This window comes from Mustela nivalis (genome assembly GCF_964662115.1).
Source record: "Mustela nivalis genome assembly, chromosome: 14".
Classification (NCBI taxonomy): domain Eukaryota; kingdom Metazoa; phylum Chordata; class Mammalia; order Carnivora; family Mustelidae; genus Mustela; species Mustela nivalis.
In genome coordinates this window covers 59,190,879-59,212,841 of record NC_139033.1, presented here as the reverse complement: position 1 = coordinate 59,212,841, position 21,963 = coordinate 59,190,879, and the positions used below count along the sequence as shown (strand labels likewise).

Sequence of the window (21,963 nt, the reverse complement as noted above, 5' to 3'; positions counted from 1 at the left end):
GAAGAGTTGTGAAGTCTATTGTAGGAGGAGCATACCCTTTTGGACAGTTCTTTGTCCTCAATGGAGAAGCCCAGACTGTGTTCTTGGGGGGCAGGAACCATGTGATGGAGAGAGGAAGGGTCCCTGCCCAAAACATCTTCTCAAAGGGCCTTTACTTAAGACTTTTGATGTTTGCTCCAAGTGAGATTAACTATTTCAATGAAATCAACTAAAGTCCTGATTTAGGAGCTTTGATACTTTCGTCCATACCTCTAAGTAACTCAGGAGAATGCATGCTATACTAGTCAATTAGAAAAGTATAAAAAACAACTACAGTGGACCCCAAAGTACTAAACTGAGTATATTCTAAAATCTTAGAAAACTTAGGAAGTGTTGATATTTATGGATTAATATGTAGAATTGAAGTGAGGTTTTCATTATAGTTTGAAGACAAAAATCTTAAAATAATAAATATAAGGAGCTCAATTAAAATTAGTGGGTGATATTTGATTGATTCTAAGTGTAAATATGAGGGTTGAAGGAGAAACCTATTTTTAGGTCCTATAACTGAAATTTGTATTCAATCTTTTTGATAACATATATTGATTGTGTATTTAACTTATACATATATACATGATGCTTGGTTACATGGGTTTGTATATATTGGTTTTTATATGGATATATATATATATATTTATATGGATACACACACACACATATATATATATATATATCCACAGGGACTATGTGTACATATATACATATCCAGGTACCTGCACAAAGAAACATGCTCTTGGAGATAAGTACATATTTATTCATGTGTATATATAGGCTAGTAAATATATATATACATACACAGACAATTATATGTGTGTACATGAGGGACTAAGAATCAGAAAATTGGATTTGAATCTTGGATCTACCAGCAACCAGCTGGGACTCCTAGAGTAGAAGGAAGAAAGGACCTTACTTCCCTAATGTCTCAGTAAGGAACCCTGATGATGTGATCCCAAATTCCCTTCAGTCGAGCTTCAAAGTCTATGTGATTTGGTGGTTTGGTGTTTATAAACATGGGTGTTGTATATTCAGTCCTTTAGGGAAAACTGATGCTTTCTTATATTTGCATTTTTCCCTTTGGTTCTCGATATAATGCCGCATTTTTCAAAAAAGGATACATTCAATGACTTCCTAACTTAGACAATATGTGTGAACTCTCTTCCCACTTTCCTGAGTAGTGTCTCCACTCTTGCTGCTCATGTGTTGCTGCTGCAAACGAAGACAGCCCGAAGGCCTGGGGACGAGGTTTGCTCCTGTGCCAGAAGGGGGGGAAGGAGTGATGCAGTCTTGGAGGATAGAGGGGGCCCATCCAGAGGACAGGGTGAGTGCACTGTCACGCTCCTGAGAAGTGTGGGATTTCCATAGAACTGAGCATGTCTTGACAATTATGCAAGACACAGAAATAAAAATGTCCGTTTTTATATACTTAACATAAAGCATGCATTTCAAAAATATTTTTCTTTCTTTTCAGGATGTGTCAAATATATGCGTACCCATGACAGCCTCTAATACCCAGGATCGTATAGATTCTTCCGGTCAGTGGACACCAAAATCTGTTTTTCTTTTTAAAATTTGCAAAATTATTCGACTAGTTAAATTTCATGTATAAGTAATTTTAAAAGAAAACAGTATGTCTGCCAACTCTTTGGATGATAGTATAATGAGAGGGAAGGTTACATGTTTGAAGTTAGCATTCTCTTTTTCTTAAACTACAGGCAGAGGAGTATGGTGTAGCAATTGAAAATGTAAACTCTAGAAACAGAAAGTTTGAGTTTGATGCCCAGCTATGTCCTTGGGCCCGCACTTAACCTCTCTGGGCCTCAATTTCCTTATCTTTGAAATTGAGTTTATGATAATACCTACTTCAAAGTGTCACTGTAAAGAGTCACACAACATATGATATATAATGTATGTATTATATATATGATATGCTATATATGTATATGTGTGGTATGTGAATATATATCACAGAATATACACATACACATATACATACAAAATGTGTGTGTGTTTGTGTGTATGTGTGTGTGTATATATATATATATATATATATATATCACAAAATATATGGCACAGTGCCTTGCATAGAGTGCTACTGTAGCCATTATTTGTAATACAAGCTGTTCAAAAAATAATAAAAAAAGCAGCAAAAATGCTCTTCTAATATACACTGAAATACTTTTCTTAAATCTACACGTGCATTTGCCTCACCAGCCTTAGTGTCTCCTAATTTACCAGCTCCATGTACACCTAGGAATACTGTAAAATACCCAGCTAGTGGGCAATGACCAAACAAAGCTGCCCAATTCTAGAGCAGACATGAGATTTCTCAGTGGTGGTTCCTTAGTATCCCCAAGCAGAGTTGGGATGCAGAGAGCCTAAGGTGGCTGAGCACGCCTAGGAAAGCCCGCTCTCCCTCCAGCACTGGGGTGAATGAGGACCGTTTCAGTTTCTGCTGGTGCCCTTGCTGTGGAGGGTCCCTGGGTAGGGTGTAAGCCCTCTCTGACAAGCCAGGGCAGCTTGACAGAGGCAGTGGGACAGAGGCAGAGGTCCTGCTCTTCTTGGCAAGCTCTCCACCTGTGAGACTAGGTGAGAAGCTGGTGCAAATGTGAGGCCAAAGTCTGAAAGCTAGCTCCCTCTGCACCATTTATTTTGATTTTATCAGCAAGCCTGAGACTGGGTAGAATTCGAACGGCTCTTTGCCTGGCTTTCTGGGACCTCCTTGTGTGGGTAGGTGTGGTGTGTAACACGGCACACGGTGACTGGCAGTGTTGCACGTGGATGAACAGGGCAGACCACTCGAGCACTGTTCTCTGAACACTCACTCCTTTCAGAAATCTACACTAACACCTACGCGGGTGGAGGAACGGTGGAAGGGGGTGTGTCCGGAGTGGAACTCAACACGGGACTGGGGACCGCCGTTGGCCTGGCCGCGGGAGAAGCAGCAGGAGCTCGACGGAGGAGAAGTTCCACGATAGGAACCCAGTGGGAATACGCAGATGCGGGCCTGAACATGGCTTTCTTGGACAGCTATTTCTCTGAGGTAATCCCCCTGCACACAGTTGCACGAAATAGTCTTGAGACTGAATGATAACCCCCATGGCAGTAGGTTCTTCGGAAATATATTGAGTCATCCTCAACTCTGTCTCAGTTCTGAAAAAAAAATACTTTATATTCAATTAAATATTCACACATCCATCTTAATACTGGGGAAAGGCTAGCATCTCTCATCATTCCCTACTTCCCTTTGCCCCTTTTTGTTTGTTTTCATTTCTGTTTCCTTCTCCTTTTCCCACTTTGTTTCCCATAGCAGCAGCAAAACAGGAGGATTCTTATCAAGAAAGAAAATAATGTGTATCCATGTCCTCTCTGTAGGTGTCCCTCCTGTAAAAAGTATTCCAAGTATCTCAGGCAGAAAGGAGAAAAAAAATAAATTAAGCTAGAACTGGGGAAGAAAGAGAATGGTATCTCAGGAGTAAAGCATCATCACGACTTGGTGCTAGATCAGGGCCTAGAACCCCTGTCTCCTGTTCTCTATCCAGTACCCCATCACCAAGAATATGTGTCCCCTCACTAAGAGAAGGGATCATGGGTCTCTGAGCATTCCAAAGAAGAAAGCTCCATTAGACTGGCCTAACAGAGTAGCACAAGGGGTAAATAAATCCCCTTGTGAGTCCCTATTTAGTATGTTTATTTCATTTAATTAGCAATCCATTTCATCTCACATTTCAACCAGCCTGTTTTACTCCCTGTATGGTAACACATGAGTTTCACCACTGCTCTTAACAAAAAAAAAAAAAAAAGTTAAGGATGTTTTTGTAATTTTAAGCTCTTTCCTAAAATCGGTAGTTACAAATACTATCACAGACTATGCAAGAATCATATCGACTATGTAAATGAGTGATCAATATCACTAAAAATACTTGATAAATGAGCATAATCATATATGTACCATAGAAATGTGACAGAAATTATATTTAATAAATCATTCATAAAAATCACACTAATATAAAAGCTTTATCATTAAAGGCAAAATTGTCCTGGGAATTCTGATATGTCAAATAAAATCCAAAAGTGTTCCCTTTTCTCTGTGACTTCAGTAGGTCACCCTTCCCCAAACATTTCAGCTCTACACTTAAAAAAATGACACTAGATTTCAGAGGTGGTATGATGCAGCCTCTCCCTCTCCTAGCTGAAGCCTGCAGAATGGTGAAGTGCTTCCTTCCTGCCACATTTTATACCTCCACCCTCAACCCCTACAGCCAATTTGTGCCCTGGGCAATAGGAATTTTTCCCCATATAGAGGGGTCACTTCAAAATATTAAACAGCAGGGTGCACAAGTGGCTCAGTCAGTTAAGCATCTCCCTTCAGCTCATGTCATGATTCCGGGGTCCTGGGATCAAGCCCAGCATCAAGTTCCCTGCTCAGCGTGGAGTGTGACTTTTCCTCTCCCTCTGCCCCTCTCCCTGCCACTTGCACACACATACACACACACACTCTCTCTCTCTCTCTCTCTCAAATAAATAAATAATAAAAGTTAAAAAAAAAAATGTTAACCAGCAAAGTTTTAAGGTAGCACTGAACTCATGAAGAAATGATTTCAAGACTTAAAACCCCTTATTTCCAGTGGTAGAATTTAGAGTCTAGTACAGAGCAGAGGGTAAGCAACATGATGTAGTGTAAAAAGGTTAGCTGAAGTTGAGGTAGAGTTCTACAATGATTTGAGTCTTGAACATGCCATTCACTCTCTCTGAGCCTTTGGTTATCTTAGTTATAAAATAGGGAAGAGATAAGATGATAACAGATTCTGCGGGGTTTCTTGGAACCCAAAAGGGTCACAGCACCTGAAGGAAAGTGAAGAGAGAACTAGCAGCCACCACACCCTCTTCAAACAGAGAAGTTCCCTTCCATCCGTTCTACACCTAGGATTTCATTTAAAGGAGCTGTCATTAAAAATGATTTGAAAATCACAGTAGATAACCTCTTAGTGCCTTCTTCCTGTTAATCTAACTCCAAAGACATCTTGGCTCTCTTCACTTAGATCACATAAAACCACTGAACATTTGGACACAAGTTTCTGAAGCTTAAAGATATTGACATCTTTATACATGCTTTTATTCCAAGTTGATAAACTCTCTCTCCTCAAGTAAGTAACATATTGAACATAATATCTTGTTATTTCTAGACCACCTCAGAAACAAAAGACTATAAATCCAAAAAATTAAACCTTGTCTTTGACAAATCTGGATTGCCAAAATCTGAATAAAAGGTAGAAATTATTATTTGTTAGCTTTCAAATAAGAGTGGCTCACATTTATTTAAACTCTATGCACCATCAATACAGACTGACTTCCTTTAAAAATTCCATTTAGAATTTCAGCAAAAAATTTTCAGTGCTTTTTTTCAGTTCATTCCATTAAAATCTCAAATCAGACACCTCTTAAAAATTATTGTAACTCTTTGGTTAATTTAAGGGACAAGAAACTAATTTCCTGTTTTTCTTCTAATTTTAGAAAGCATATGCTTATGCAGATGAAGACGAAGGTCGACCAGCAAACGACTGCTTGCTCATTTATGACCATGAGGGAGTAGGGTCTCCCGTTGGCTCCATTGGTTGCTGCAGTTGGATTGTGGATGATTTAGATGAAAGCTGCATGGAAACTTTAGATCCAAAATTCAGGACTCTGGCTGAAATCTGCTTAGACACAGAAATTGAGCCATTTCCTTCACAACAGGCCTGTATACCTATCAGTACTGACCTCCCTCTGCTGGGGCCCAATTATTTCGTTAATGACTCTTCAGGAATGACTCTATCAGAGGCTGAATTCCAGGCAGAAATGGCAATACCTGAATCCATGATCCATGGGGACATTGTAGTGACCGAGACTTACACAACGGCTGACCAATGCATGCAACCCACCACAATTGTTTTCGATCCTCAACTCCCACCCAATGTCGTAGTGACCGAAACAGTAATGGCACCTGTCTATGACGTTCAAGGGAATATCTGTGTACCTGCGGAGTTAGCCAACACACACAATGTAATCTATACTGAGAGAGTGCTGTCTAGTCCTGGTATGCCTGACATGAGCAGTGGTAGCATGACTGATGGCTGTATGGGACCTGTAATGAGTGGCGGTATTTTGGTGGCACCCGAAATTCAAGTGACACAAATGATGAGTCCCAACATTCACATAAGCCAAACCACTGGTTCCACATCCCCAATGACATCTCGACACAGAGTACGGTATAGTAACATACATTACTCCCAACAGTAAGTGCTTTGGGCCAGCATCCCATAGGGAGACCTTGTAATCACCAACACATCCATTAGAGGTGTTTAATGTACTATATATAACATTTTAACACCCAACAAATATTCAAATATCCTAAGATCAATGCCATGTTTTGAATATCTCTTATTAGGGGGTGAATATGGCTAAGCACTTTAGATAAGTCTTTTATAATTCTTTCTGGTTTTAAATAATGTGCCAAAAACTTAAAGAAAATGTATTCTATCCTTTGATACTGTCTAATAAATGAGCACGTAACTTATAAGGCAAATATTAGAGGTCTTCAGACCTATAGGACTGGTCATGTAAGCCAAGATGCCTTTGCTCTTGGAGGCTGCAAAAGAAAGAAGTCTTGCCTGAATTTATCAGTCATATTTATTTTTTGAGAAATATTTCTGTTAAAAATTTTTAATTGAAAAATTGAATGAAGTGTACATTTCTGAAAGATTGAAAAGGAAAATAGAGCATCTATCATTAGCAATCTGAAGTCATTTGTCTCTTCAGTTTCTCAAGATATGCAATATTTAGGGCATGATTAATACAATCCAGGGAAAGAGTTTGCCAGCTGAATGCATCACTGAAAACGGTTCACTGAAAAGAATGACAAATGTATAGATATGCATATATACATAAGTCAATATGGATGAATTTTTATTGCACTTTATTGATTTATATCAGTAACTGTAAATTAATTTAGGATAATAAAAAGAATTATGATAACAGTAGAGTACAAACAGTTCTTAGGGAAAGCAATAGAATATTTCCTTCATACACAGAATGTTTTTTCTATTCTTGCTAATTATGTCAGAAACCCATATGAAATCTGTTTTGTTGACCTGAGTCATAGAGCTTTGATTTGGCAATCAGATATTCTCCAAAGTACCTCTGCAGTTCTGCATGTATTCAATAATATTTACTTAGAAACTACTATGTAATGAGTGCCAGTCTTGTCTCTATGAATAAATAGATGAGGAAGACAAACATTATTTCTGTCTTCCTAGAATTTCCAACTCATTTCTAGACTTAAAACTTTGGGGATACAGCTTTGAGTTCCTACCAAGAATAATTAACAAAATATTTAAGTCCGTTACTAAGTTGTGTTTCTTTTTTTAACACTGCTACTTCTGTTGAATGAATGAAATAAAAACACATGCACAGATTGCTGACTTCTAGTAGGTATAAAGTAGGTATAAAGGTATAAACCTTTAAGAGGTTCTAGCTAAACCATTTTATTTAATTCTGTAAAATATGTAAAGTATATAGTAGTAACTATAATGTGACTCATAAAACAATGTAAGTGAAATAAACTTATTTTCAGGGCTTATTCCTTTTGGAAGGAAATAACTGTAATGCTTCTTACTTAATTTGTTTCTTTATAAATAAAACTATGGTAGAATTTGAGGCATCTCACATAATCTTTTGCCCAATTCTCTCATTTTATAGAAGAGAAATCTAGAACTGGAGAGGTAAAATGTAAAATGACCACAACCTACTAGTTGTGGTACAGAACTTTGAAGCCATTGCCAAATATTCTGGCCTGTTATCTATACTATATATCCATACTATATATATATATATATATATATATATATATATATATATATATATATATCCATACTATAACCTATATATCCATACTATAGCTTCATCAGACTTGGAGAGGATCAAGTTTGGTCTGTTGCATGGTCTTTATGGGTTTAAAGTTGAAAACACTGTAAGATATAAGAAACGACCAAGAAAATACTACTAAACATTTAACTGAAACCACTTGTGAGAAGGCTAAGTAAATTTCTCTATGAATTCTCCTACCAATACACAGAGATTTAAGGGTGCTTCCAAAAGAGGAAATCTACCTCTGCTGGATGTTTTGCCTTATGCGGTTCATGGAAACAAGACCAGAACCATTTTATTTTCTCTCTCAACATTATCAGTGAGGAGGAACTCCTCCATTATTCTAAGATGGTCCATATCACTCACATTCTATAAACCTCTGAAGTTGGAATATTATTAAAATATCATACCAATCAAAATAGAAAGCATAAAACAAGATATCCTCTTCACTACTAAAGAGTTAGGGTATTGATTTATCTAGGATATAAAGATGATATAGCATTGATACCATTGATGTTAAGGTTTAAAAATGGACCCAGGAATTCAAGAAATGAGATTTAATTAATAAGTATAATAACATATAGTTTGAGTCATATCTCTTGCCCCATGCAATTACCTAAAGGGAAGGTGTTATCAAATGTATAAGTGGGTTATCGTAGAAAAGTCTTATTAGGTGAAGGGAAAGGAAGACATTAAAAAGACAGTATATATAGGGGAGCCTGGGTGGTTTAGTCAGTTAAGATCTGCCTTTGGTTCAGGTCAAGATCCCATGTGACTGGGATATGAGCTCAGCCCAAGCGTTGGGCTCCCTGCTCCATGGGAAGTCTATGCCTCCCTCTCTTTCTGCCTCTCCCCCTGCTGGGGCTCTCTATCTAAATAAATAAATAAAATCTTAAAAAAAAAAAAGTATTTAGAAACTTATTTCAGAAAAAAGGTATTTGAAAAAATTTCATCTTTTGAATTAGATATTTCTGATGGCAATATATTACCGAATGCAATAATGTTTTATATATTTCTTCAATTAAAAATATGTGATAAAGCAAAAATGTTTCATTTTCTCTTTGGTGCCTGTGGTGTTCTACACACAAACACACATTCAGAAAACCTTTCCCCATTGTGTTGTTAGGTGATTATCATGTCTATAGTGATGGATATAATACAGGAGCATGAATTCACTTGTAAATTGAAATTCAAAATTATTTACTCATCAATGGTAACATTTCTCAATAAAATAATCATTTTCTTAGTAAATGCTCACTATAAACTAACATGTCAACTGCATAAATTCCAGAAATTGTTCTAAATTAGAGAATCAAATATCTTCTTTTTCCCTGTGGACTTAAATTCAATAAAATTATCATTATTGTTCCTCTATCAGAGGCACTAATTTCTGTTGAATAAGAAAAGAATAATGAATTTTCATAAGGGGAATTGAGGAGGACTTCTTGAAAATGGTGAGATCTAATCTAAGCCAAGCAGAATTTCATCTGACAGGGATACCAAAGGTATAAAAACTAAAAACATAGGATATAATCAAAGAATACTAAGTGTAAAATTAAATACAATAAAAAAAGGTCTAAAGCAAAATGGGCATTATACAATTGTACATGGTCAGTCATTTGATATGATGCTTACTGTAATAATTACTCAGAATATATTATCCTATAGAATTCGTTAAACAACACTATGGTATGACTGCTACCCATGTCATCCATGAAGACACTAAAGCATCGTTATTTTTATATTAGAGCTTCAGTGAGTAGCAGAGTTAAAATTCAAACCTAGGATGGCCTACTATTAATCTTCAAATTCTTTTGACTTAATTCTGGAAGGATCTGTGAGAAAGGCAAATGGTAAAGAAACTTGAATCTCATTAGGGGTTTGGTTTTAACTTCGTATAAAATGGGGAACAAGTGAAATTTTGTGTGTTCATAAATGGGCAGGTCTTATTTTAGGAGCTGACACTGGGGCAACCATCAGGAGTCCTCATGACAGCTGGTACGCTATTGATCACAGAGACACCCACGAGACCACAGAGCCAAGGGTCCTCCAAAAAGTCAATATTTGAAGGTGAGTTTGCTGGCTCCAAACCCTCACAGATCCTCTTGGACCACCACTGTGATGAGCAGTTGTATTTTGGGTGGTCTAAAATAACTTCAATCAATCAAAGTTTTTCTACATTGGCTGGCCTTGACCTCCCTCCCCACCCCCACTTCAAGTGACGGTGTATAGACCATCTGCAGGTCCCAGAATAGGCCATGCTTTCTCATACCTCTGTCACTCTGCCCCTCCTTGGCTCCTTAACCTGGAACCCTCTTCATGCTCCTCATCTACTTAGCTTTTCCTGCTTATCCATCAACACTCACTTCAACCATTGCTACTTCCCAGAGAGAATGTCCTGATATCTCTTTCCCTGTCCCCAAGCTGCTGGCTTAGCTAGCTTTCCTCTACCCCAACTAACCCAGGATATTAGCATATGCTTGCCAGCCTGTGAGTACCTTAGGAAAAAAGGCACTGCTTTTCTCCAGTGTTAATAAAATATCTAGCACATAGCATGCACTCATTAATTTTAGAAGTGAAGAATATAGTCCATTTCTCCCAGGCACCTATAAGGAAGTGTCTACAGTTTACCAGCATTGCCTCTAGATAGCAGCCCTTTGAATGGTCTTGTGTAAATGCCATCCTTGGCAAGAAAATATAAGTATATAATTCAGAAAGACAACTAATCTCAGGAGAAATTTACCTTTTGCAGAAAAAGTAATAACGTTATTGAAAACCTCATGTGCTTTTTAAAAGAAATTATGTTATAGCTGAATAAAAGAAATTTTAAAATTTACTGAGAAAGTGATTCTACTTTCAGGATTTACAAGATAAATATATCAGAAGAAAGTTAAAATTTCTGAGAATTTGAGAGACTGCTGGTAATAAGATTACCCTTCATTAGAGCCATTGATTGTGGGTCTTTTCTCTTTCAAAACCATTTCTTCTATAAAAGGTCAGTAATAAAATGTGTCTGTGCGTGTGTGTGTGTGTGTGTGTGTGTGTGATAGAGCACTTCAGCAGGAAAAATAGAGTTCCCAGTATTAAGAGAAACATTTTTTACTTTTTATCAAAACAACCATGAAAACCAATGAATGAATTCTAAAAATTACACTTACATGTAACACGGAAAAAAATTCCCAGAAGGTCACACTTCCTGTCACTACATATCATATAAATTTCTTGAATGTTACAATATTTAAATGGCTGTTACAATATTTTAAACATGGACTAATTATTAAATACAGCCAATGAAAATTAATTTGCTACGAAAATTTCTTTAAATCTATTTCAGCTTATTTAAGGGGTCCCTGGGTGGCTCAGTCAGTTGAGCCTACGACTCTGGGTTTCACCTCACGTCATGATCTCAGGGTGGGAAGATGAAGCCCTGTGTGGGTCTCAGTACTCAGTGCAGAGTCGGCTTGGGATTCTCACTGCTTCTCCCTCCACGCCTCCCTCTGCCCCTCTCTCATCCCCCTCCCCTAAAAAAAATAAAATAAAATAGATAATAAATAAGTTAGTTAGTTAGTTAGTTAGTTAATTCTATTTCAGCTTATTTGAAATAACAGTAAGACTAAAGAAACGGAGTTCACACCGGGAAGGAATCCACTTTTTGTGGATTGCTAAGAAAATGAATAAACAAAAGATTGCGAGGTATCTTATCATTCTAAAAAATAATAAAGGAAAAGGCAATAAAAACCCTTCTCATAATTACACAAATAAATTCTCTTTTACAGATAAAGATAGCCTTTGTTTGGCACTCAGTCACCATGTGCTAACACAAAGGGCTTATGCATTAGCTCATATGCAGGTGGGACTGTGCTTAGACAGGCAATGTAAGGAAGGGTGGATTTAAAAAAAAGAGTTGAATAAAAGTGGAACAAATGAAAATTGAAAACTACTCGTATTTATTGTTGTTGGCATAAAAGATTAACTCTCAGCATTGAAAAAATTTTCTTAAAAAGAGGTTGGATTAGAAATCCATAAAGCAGGGACGCCTGGGTGGCTCAGTTGGTTAAGCAGCTGCCTTCGGCTCAGGTCATGATCCCAGCGTCCTGGGATCGAGTCCCACATCGGGCTCCTTGCTCTGCAGGGAGCCTGCTTCTCCCTCTGACTCTTCCTTCCACTCTGTCTGCCTGTGCTCACTCTCACTCACTCTCTCTCTGACAAATAAATAAATTAAAAAAAAAAAAAAGAAATCCATAAAGCTGAATTTCTCTGTGATTAGCAAGATGACTAAGTTAAAGGCAAGAGAGATACTATGTGTTTAATAGGGAGGCAGTGACTATGCATGGTGAGTGATGGTGAGGTGTTGGTACAAAAGTCACAACACACACATGCAATCAGCATAAACACTGGTTGACTGGAAGTCGCATTATGTATTTAAATACAGAGGAGGTACTGACTGGGTGGGGACCTTGATATCAATGAGACATGAGCCATCAGGTGCAGGGAACATGAAACTACATAGGTATTGTAAAGAGAGAAGAATAAAGAACCGAATGTTTATTTATTATCATATGTAAAGGATTACACTAATTGCTTTTTCAAGCATATTCTCATTTAATCCCCTTATGATCTCTCTTTCTAAATGGAGAAAATTGAGAAAAAGAAAACTTATGGGAACCACTGTGAGCTAGTGCCAAAGCTCATTCATTCATTCATTAAATGTTTTTTGATCATTTCACTATTTACTTGTGAACTAGCTGCTAGGGGCAGAGAGGTAAACTGAGGTCCTTGCCATCAAGGGCCTCACAGTCCAATGCAGGAAGAAGTAAAGAGTTAAAATGTAGTTTGGCAAGTGTTACCCAAGAGAATAAATAAGAGTGCTATAGGCAGAGACTGTGGGCATCCAGCCAAGTAAGAAAGGCTTCCCAGAAGAAATGATCTTTCACTGAGACTGGAAGGACCCAATGGGAAAAAGCCAGATAAAGAAATGGGAAGGGCACTCAAAACTAGAAAGGATGGGAGAGAAGCACAGAAACTGAGAACATGGAAAAAGAGATTAGCTCCTCAGAAAACTGGAAGGAGTCTGGTAAGGCTGGGGAATGAAGGAAGACAATTGTAGAGACGAGAAGTCAGAAGCCTAAATATGTATGACATGCTAAGGAATTCTTATTTTAATCTGAAAGTTAAAGAGAACCATTGAAATACTTAAAGAAGAGTGAATTTGAAATCACTTGTGAAGTTTGCTCTGGTACAGATAGAAGGGGTGCTTGTCTATTGATAAGGAGATCAGTGAGGAAGCTGATTCAATGAGCCAAGACAGTGAGGGAATGACTTGAGTTTCATCTACCAGTCATAATCTTTGAGATAATGGAACAATTAACTGCCCATATCACAAAATCATAGTATAAGTTTCATGGGGCGCAGGGGTAGCTCAGTTGATTAAGTGTCCAACTCTTGTTTTTAGCTCAGGTCATGATCTCAGGGTCGTGGGATCAAGCCCCACATCAGGCTCCACGCTCAGCAGATAGTTTGCTGGAGAGTCTCTTTCTCTCTCTCTCTGTCTCTCCCGCTGTCCCACCCCATGCTCCCTCTCTCTAAAATAAATAAATCTTAAAAAAAAAAAAAAATTGTGTATTTCACACCACTAAATGGTGGCCACAGTTATTATACCAGCCATGTCCCAAAGATGGCACTGTAACCTAAAACCACCAAGCCCAGTAAATGCCCTTGAAATAGTAACACTCTCCCTGGAGGACCATCAGCTAAAGGAGCAGAACATGGGCACTAAGACCCAAACTTTCACCTCAAGAATAATATGCTTTCTACATTTATAAAGGAGAGAAATGAAAAATTTTGGAACAGGTCAGTGTTAAGATTTTAAGGGCTTTTGTTTTTTGGTTTTGGTTTTGTTTTTTGTTTTTTGTTTTTTGTTTTGCTATTTGAGCAGCTTTCATTATTTTCCTAGTATAAGGCATGTGTAGTTATTGCAGAAAATTTAGAAAATACAAAAAGGTAATGGCAATCATATACCATCACCCAGAGACAACTACTGCTAACACCATGACAGTTTTCCTTTCAGTTAATCCTTTCCCAGCTCTACCCTTCAGTTGGCAGATTAATGCCCAAGAAATCCAAATTCGTGTCTGTTAAACTTTGTTTCTACAAAGTTTAGAAATAAGTGTGATCTCTACACCCTTATTTGTTGCATCTCACTTTAAAGTTGCAATTATTATTATAAGTTTGTTTCCATTTTTATATTTAAAATTATTTATTTATTTTTAGGGGGGGAGGAGCACAGGGAGAGGCAGAGAGAGTCTCTCTTTTTTTAAGATTTTTAAAAAATTTATTTGTCAGAGAGAAAGAGAGAGAGTGCACAAGCAGGGGGAGCAGCAGGCAAAGAGTAGCAGGCTCCCCACTGAGCAAGGAGCCTGATGTGGGGCTCCATCACAGGACTCTGGGATCATGACCTGAGCTGAAGGCAGGCACTTAAATGACTAAGCCACCCAGGTGTCCCATATATATATATTTTTTTAAGATTTTATTTATTTCTTTTAGAGAGAGAGAGAGAGCAGGGAGGAAGGGGCAGAGAGGGAGAGAGAGAGAGAGAATCTCAAGCAGACTCCTTGCTGAGCACGGAGGCTGATGCAGGGCTCAGCCTCACGACCCTGAGATCATGACCTGAGCCAAAACTGAGTCGGGCGCTTAACCTACTGCACCACTAAGGTGCCCCTACTTAAAATTATTTATAAAAGTCTTTTAAGGGATATTCATGCTGTGAATGAACATTGCGGTTTCTTTCATTCCTTTTATATTGTAAATAATGATATGGGACTTTACATGCACTTTACATTATTTCCATTAGAATTGAAATGTCTGAGCCAAGACTATGCATATATTAAAGAATTTGTGTATTATGACACATTATTAACAAGGTAGTCCTGGATATTTCTGAAAATACCTTATATGCCAAAGTACAGCAATATATATATTTTTTGACTTCTGGAGTTCCAGTTTCCCCTTCCAGTACTCTAATGGAGACCATGGAATCTAACACATGTATTATAAAGTTATGAAGCTTATAGTTGTTTGTAAAGATGCCAACAATATGCAGGAATATTTGGATAGATGTGCCCTGCTATCAAGGCTTAAATTATCCTAGGTGCAGGGTGCCTGGGTGGTTTAGTCAGTTAAGCCTCTGACTCTTGATTTCAGCACAGGTATTGATCTCAGGGTCATGAGTTCACACCCTCCATTGGTCTCCACATTGGGTGAGGAGCCTACTTAAAGAAAAAAAAAAAAAATCCCAGGTTATTTTTATGGCCCTAAGACCTACTCATTTTTGAAGACAATATATCTAAGTATTCAGCCCTGATCAATGCACAGTATAATCCTAGAACCAGAGTTATAGGTAATAATTTTCTAAGAAAATACCAAATATTATCTAACAATTTGAGCCCAGGGGTGGGGGGGGACAAAACAAAATGAAACAAAAAATGACTTTCCTCCCCAAAAGGTATGAGGAAACCTAAACCACAATGCCATACTGGCATCTCCCGAGTACTGCCTATAGGCTGGTTAATAGAACAAGGTTCATCATCCACCAAGAAAGATCCTTAGATTTAGGTATGAGCTTTAGAATAAAAGAACTACGCTCAGCAAAGATAGGACATGATCTGACATGATGATTGTAGATCCCATACTGAGATGGCACTTATTACTTATCTTTGTTCTTAATTTTAAAAAAAGAGATTTTTACACTGTCCAGAGTACAATTAAACTATGACTAATCGTCCACAATGTGTGGCTTTCAAGTATTAGCCTGTTCCTGACGTTTTCCATTTCCACAGTTTCAAAGCAACATTTCTCATCTGCCTCCCTTAACTTGGGAATTAACCTTCTCTGTGCCACCTGCACTGAGATTTTTCCAGGAGAGAAGTAACCATGACAAGGATGTTTTAAAAACTACCATAGGGCACCTGGGTGGCTCAGTAGGTTAAGCCTCTGCCTTTAGCTCAGGTCATCGTCTCAGGGTCCTGGGATCCAGCCCTGCATTGGGCTCTCTGCTCAGCAAGAAGCCTGCTTCCCTTCCTCTCTCTCTGCCTGCCTCTCTGCCTACTTGTGATCTCTGTCTGTCAAATAAATAAATAAAATCTTAAAAAAAAAAAACTACCATAAAATATTTTGTTTTACCCTTGAACAGCGACGATAGAAGACCTGGACACTTAAGGGAACATCTGGCTTATTCAGTAACCACTGTCAAAACAAGTACAAGCCAACTTCCCCCCAAACAACAACCATAAGTTAATAAGATTTCATTAATTCCTGTTCACGGGTGTCCTCTATTTGAAGCAGCATACTCTCCCTGGCATGGCTAGAGCCAAGAGTTTTCACCAATTGCTGAAGTCGAGCAGTACCTTAGGACCATATCTCAAAGCAAGCACCACAAAAAGTCAACTGGAACCTTAACACTTTTTTACCCACCGCAAATTCATAAAATGCGCCAGTGAAAAATAATTGATTATCGAAAGAAATGGAAAGGAAAATCCATTACCATATTTTGGTGATCAACTACTTTAGGTACTTAGTGCCTTCCTCCCTCGATCTTCAGATTTTCTGACTGGAAGACCCTCGGGCAGTCTTGCTTTCTGTTGGGAGGAAGCAAGCTGGAGAACCAGAGAGAGAGAGAGAGCTGCTCTTTAGTAGAACAAGACTACCCTCCTGAAATTCAAGCCTCTCCCAAGTCAACTGTGCCTTTCTGCCCTGCACCACAGGCTACCTCAGAAAGGAAAACTCAGCAGGTCAAGAAGACAGCACACACTCCTCCCAGATTCCTCACTCCCCTAACAGAGCAAAAGAAAGGGAGGGGAAAAAAGACTACAGAAAATCCCACTGGGTTAGGAATTATGGTACCTGTAGCATCGAAAAGGGTGTCCTTTCTCTGAAATGAGGGTGTGTTCAGTTCATTGTATGTTTTGGCAGAGTACTTGTTAAGGGCTCTCAGCTAAGACAGAAAAGCATGTAGCTCAACAGGAAAAAGGCTGAGAAGTGAAATCTGACATTGGAACCACTAAGCTCATGATAGTCAGACTGATTAGCAGTGAATACATAGAAAACACCCATCATTTTGTCAACTGGAAAATCTGGCTAAAATTAAAAAATGCTTTATAATGAGTTTTGAAATTTGGAGCCGTTGGTGAATCTTAGGGTTGGGTGCATAATTAATAGTAAACTTACTTCCTGGATTTCCAGGACAGGTTCACAGTAATCACCATCCCTTTCAGACTTAGGTTAAAATCACCTACCTGTTATCCATTACCACTCCTTCTCGTTAGACAAGTTGAGTTTCAGAAAATGCAGTCACCATTGGAGGAATTCATCAAATATTTGTCAATTTCACATGAGTTAGTCACGTAAAATCCTTCACAGCATGAATTGAATTAGTCACTTTCTTCCTATGCAAATGGGCACACCCTGATCCAAGATTCTAACACGATCTCATTCATCTTTGTATCTCTAGGCCCAAACTGTACCTCGTATATACTAGACAGTAAATGACAGTGGGATGAGTACTTGTTGACTAAATTACCCTTCTTCGATTAATTTTTAATATCATTTAAAATATTATCTCTTCTACCAGCTGTAGATTATGGGAGAATCTATCTTTCTAAAAGAGAAATCATAAAAAGATACAAAAACGATTAGATAGTCACCTTCCACCTCTCAAGTCTTACCGCTTTGCCTAACTGGACTGAGAATTCTATTCATATTTGGGGCCAATTCTTGGATGAGTCATTTAAAGCTGCTCACCTTACTTTATTTGTAAAACTAGAGAACTGGATTACCAGTGTTCTTCACACTGTGGTCACACTCCTAAATAACAGGTCTTTAAGTCAACTTTAAGTCAACTTAGTATACCTAGCTCGATGAATATTTTTAATGGAATTAAACAGAATATAAAAGGAAAGGTAATCACAGAGTACCGCACACATAATAAGAGTATGTGTTTGTGCGTGTGTGCACTGGTTGGTGACAAACTGTATTTTTGACTTTGGTTAAAAGAAGTTTGAAAACCACGAGACTAGGTCATCTTGAGTTTCCTGAGGTTCTCAAAATGCTTGAATTTTTTTGAATAAGTTGAAAGAAATAAGAGTTTTAGAGCTGGGAATGGGGAAGCCAGAAGGGGTGGTACCTCTTGGAGCAGAGCAAAAGGAATGCCGGCAAGAGATATTGTTGTGCCCTTAGGATTATTCACATGACATAAAAATAAGCACTAGGTAGATCTTTCATATAGAATATCTTTTCCTGGAAAGCACCAGGAAAACAAGGAAATTACCAAGCCCTGGAATACTAAGGAAGACTTTGCGAAACAAGCACTCGGTGATCCTCTCCTACCACAGACCTATTCTGATTGTAACTAAGGGAAGATCGATCATCTGCATGGAGAAAAGCCAGAGGGTTGTAAGTGCATCATATCTTTATTTAAACTGAGCCTAGCAACCTGCACTTTTGGCAATCTTTGCTTTGATCTTCAACTTTCAGGGTATGAAACAGATGGCGCTTTGTAGACGCTGAGGCACAAGCTCGTGATTCCTGCTCAGTGGCAATCTGTCATCCTAACCTCACCACGGGATGGGATTCTCGTCTACGCTGTCCCACTGATGAGCCATGAAACCGTAGGCAAGTCCCTTCCCTCTCCAGACTTCCCAGGTACCGCCTTCCAAATGGAAGTTTCTGGAAAAACGTATGTCCCTGGGTATGGAACTGTATAAACTGTTCCCGCTTAACCAGATAATCCCTATGACACATTACATCTTTCCTGAAATGAGAGTGACCCGAGGCACTCCAGGCATTTTGTTCAAAAACAAATCAGTTGTGGAGGATCCTCTGTGAGTAAAACTCCAGGTATGTAATCCCCAGATATTTTATGGTCAAGCGAGAAAATTAGGGATGAAGCCTCTTGGAGAGCAGTGAACTATAGTTTCCTGAGGATTAAGTCTTCCTAAGGAACCTCCAGAAATCCTTGAGATTTTGTTTCCCTTTCCCAGGGCCCCTCTTCTTGATGGGCAAGGGGGCTTCTGGGGGTTAACCTCAGTGTCTCCACTGCCTCCACCCCACCTTACCAGACATCCATGCTCTAACAGAGTGGCTTTCAATTAAATTTAAATGAGCAGTAAGCAATTTTATTCGTTGGATCTTTTTGTTGGTTTTTTTAGTTGGAGCTTCTTTTAAGAGTAAGAAAACAACGGGGGGATTAGTCTGACAAACAGAGTAAGCCGCATTTCAGATCTACCTTCTACCCAAAGGAAAAGAAAGAAGGGGGAAATAATAGAAAGAAAGGAAAGAATGGATTGGTGGCGGGGAGGGAGGGTACCCAAAGAAGCAGGAAGGAGAAGGATGAGAGGGAAAGAGAGGAACAAAAATGGAGAGAGCGCCCTGCACCCAGAGAAACAGTCGGGAGGCCTGGAGGAGGGACATATCCAGAAAGGGGATTCGGAGCCTCTACTGGGCTCACAAGCCCTAAGATGCCCGCTGCACTTTGGAACCAGCTGCACCTGCCCAACCTGCTCTCTGACCTCACCAAGAAGCCCGCCCAAGGCAGAGCTTGTTCTAGGATAGACAGTCATTTCCTGGTTTGGAGCTGAACCTACTAGTTGCCTGTTCTGCTTCTTATTTTTAATTTGTACTCCATTGCTGCCACTGTTCTCAGGCTAATCCTAAATGCCAACTCAACTTTTATTCAGACCGCTTCTCTCTCCTACCTGACTTGGATTTCTGACTGCTAACATAACATAACCAGAACTTTTGCAGGCACTGAAACTTGCCTGCAACCTACGTGTGACCTGGAATCCCTGAACCTGCTCTTGACTCCCCCAGGACTCTCCGATCTGTTCTTGCAATGCAACATTCAAACGCATGATTCCCAGCCCACATTTTGCTGACTTCCAATCCACTGATCTCATTTTATTTCAACAAATATTTATTGAGTATCGGCCATGAACAGAGTAGGCACTGGGGCTACAGAGAGGAATAAGACATAGTTTGGCCCTTGGGGACGCTACTGAGTAGTAAGAGGGATCGACTCTTAAGCAAATACTTCAGTATAATCCTTAAGAAATCTCTACCCAAGTGCTACATATGGACATGGAGACACAAAGCCCCAGCTAGTCTGGGGGGTCAGATGTGGTACCTGAAGGGCAGGGGATGGATTCTAGATGAAAACGTGTGATTTGAATCTGACAAATCTGTAGATACAGCATATAAGGGATTATAAATACAAGGAGAGGGGGACGAGTTTAACACAAGACTGATACAAAAGTGGGACATTTTGAAGGATAACTGTCTCAGTCCTTTCAACAAGTTGGTGTCATTTTATTTATTTTTTTAAAATATTTTTTAAAGATTTTTATTTATTTGACAGACAGAGATTATAAGTAGGCAGAGAGGCAGGCAGAGAAAGAGGAGGAAGCAGGCTCCCCATCGAGCAGGAGCAGAGAGCATGATGTGGGGCTCGATCCCAGGACCCTGGGACCATGACCTGAGCTGAAGGCAGAGGCTTTAACCCACTGAGCCACCTAGGCGCCCTGCTGGTGTCATTTTAAAAAGGGGGGTGGAGGGTAGTGCTAGAGTGAAATAAATTTAAGGTGGAGTTGTAGTCCCGAGTTAGATCTTAATTTGAAAAAATCACCTGTAAAAGCTTTTTTTTTTTTTTTTTTTTTTTTTTGCCCACTTGAGGAAATTTGAATATGGACTAAATATTAGAAAAGATAAATGTTTATTGACATGGAAAGGCAGAGACTACATAGGGAAAAAACAAGTGATAAAAGAGCACGTACAGCAGAATCTCCTTTTGGCTAAAACAAAAAAATTGCAGATATGTAATTAGAAAAGTGAGTGGAAGAATTTCAAGCAGGAAAAGAGACTTGTATTTGCCTTCTAGGTATTTACATGTTATGCTAGGAATTTTCTTTTTATCAGGTATTTATTCTCCAAAACACCCTGCAAAGAAAATGAAATTAGCCTCATTTTCCGGATGAGACATGTATTTGAAAGGTGTGAATAGAACTAATCTGTGGGTGATTGAAATGTGGTGCCTTTATTTTCTTTTTGCTTGCTTGTATTTTCTAACTTTCCACAATGTATGTTTACTACTCACATAATAATCAAAATATCAAGGTAATCAAAAGTAAACCATGTATGTTTACTACTCACATAATAATCAAAAGAAGAAAATGAAAACAAAATAGGCAAATGCAGTACTTTTCAGCTTTGGTGAACACACATCTCTTTAGGTCCGTGTTTTTAGAGTCACTGGGGTTGTGGGAAAGACCATAAACTTTGAAGAGAGGCTGATCTGGTTCAAATCCAGCTACAGCACTTACCAGTATCATCATCTTGAAAGAATTACTGAGTCTTGGTTGTCTGTCTCTCTGCAAAACAGGGTTAATAACATCCTCCTTGCAGGGTGTTTGGTGAAAATAAGTAAATAAATGATGTAAAGAATATACTTCATGCCACAATTAAGTATATAAGGGGTACTCAGTAAATATCAGTTCCCTTGTTCCCTGAAATGAGAAGTGTGTTTGGGTGTTCAATGAGTTTGGAGCTCCAGCCTTCTTAGGGGAGCCCTACTACGTATGAGCCATTCATTCCCCTTCCAGGTCCTCTGCTGCACCTGCCTCTCATCTACTCGGCTTTCTTGCTTAATCTGGAGCCCAGCTAGACATGACAAACCAATTCCCTTCATCACTACCTCCTCATCCAATCATTTATCCATCCACTTATTACTGAACAAGTGGCTATTGAGAGCCAAGCGTGGACCATGTAGAGTAGGGACTCCTGCCCTTTCAAAGCTTGTGGTCTAGACCTTGTGAAGCAGGTGATAACTCTCTTGAACCATGTGTTGCTTCCTGCATTGCTTGTATTAAATTCAGGACTGCCTCGATTTACGATGGAGTCATCCACCTGAAGCCAGTGCCTCAGGGCTCTACCATCTGCCCTTGTGAACCACTGGATAGAGATACTGGCTCACAGCTG

The 21,963-nt window shown here is 38.9% G+C and overlaps 2 protein-coding genes across 2 annotated transcripts in view; one reads left to right on the top strand and one right to left on the bottom strand.

Annotated features, from left to right (window-relative positions):
- The window catches only part of DSG4 (desmoglein 4), a gene marked incomplete at both ends in the record, with an annotated part of 42,966 nt that extends 36,651 nt beyond the window's left edge, over positions 1-6,315 (top strand). The window contains 4 exons of the mRNA XM_082699478.1: positions 1,215-1,357; positions 1,508-1,571; positions 2,871-3,079; positions 5,551-6,315. Of these exons, the coding sequence (XP_082555604.1) occupies positions 1,215-1,357; positions 1,508-1,571; positions 2,871-3,079; positions 5,551-6,315 (1,181 nt within the window). The remainder of the gene's footprint in view (positions 1-1,214; positions 1,358-1,507; positions 1,572-2,870; positions 3,080-5,550) is intronic.
- DSC1 (desmocollin 1) overlaps positions 1-21,963 on the bottom strand; it is a 333,497-nt gene that overhangs the window by 253,213 nt on the left and 58,321 nt on the right. The window lies entirely within an intron of this gene.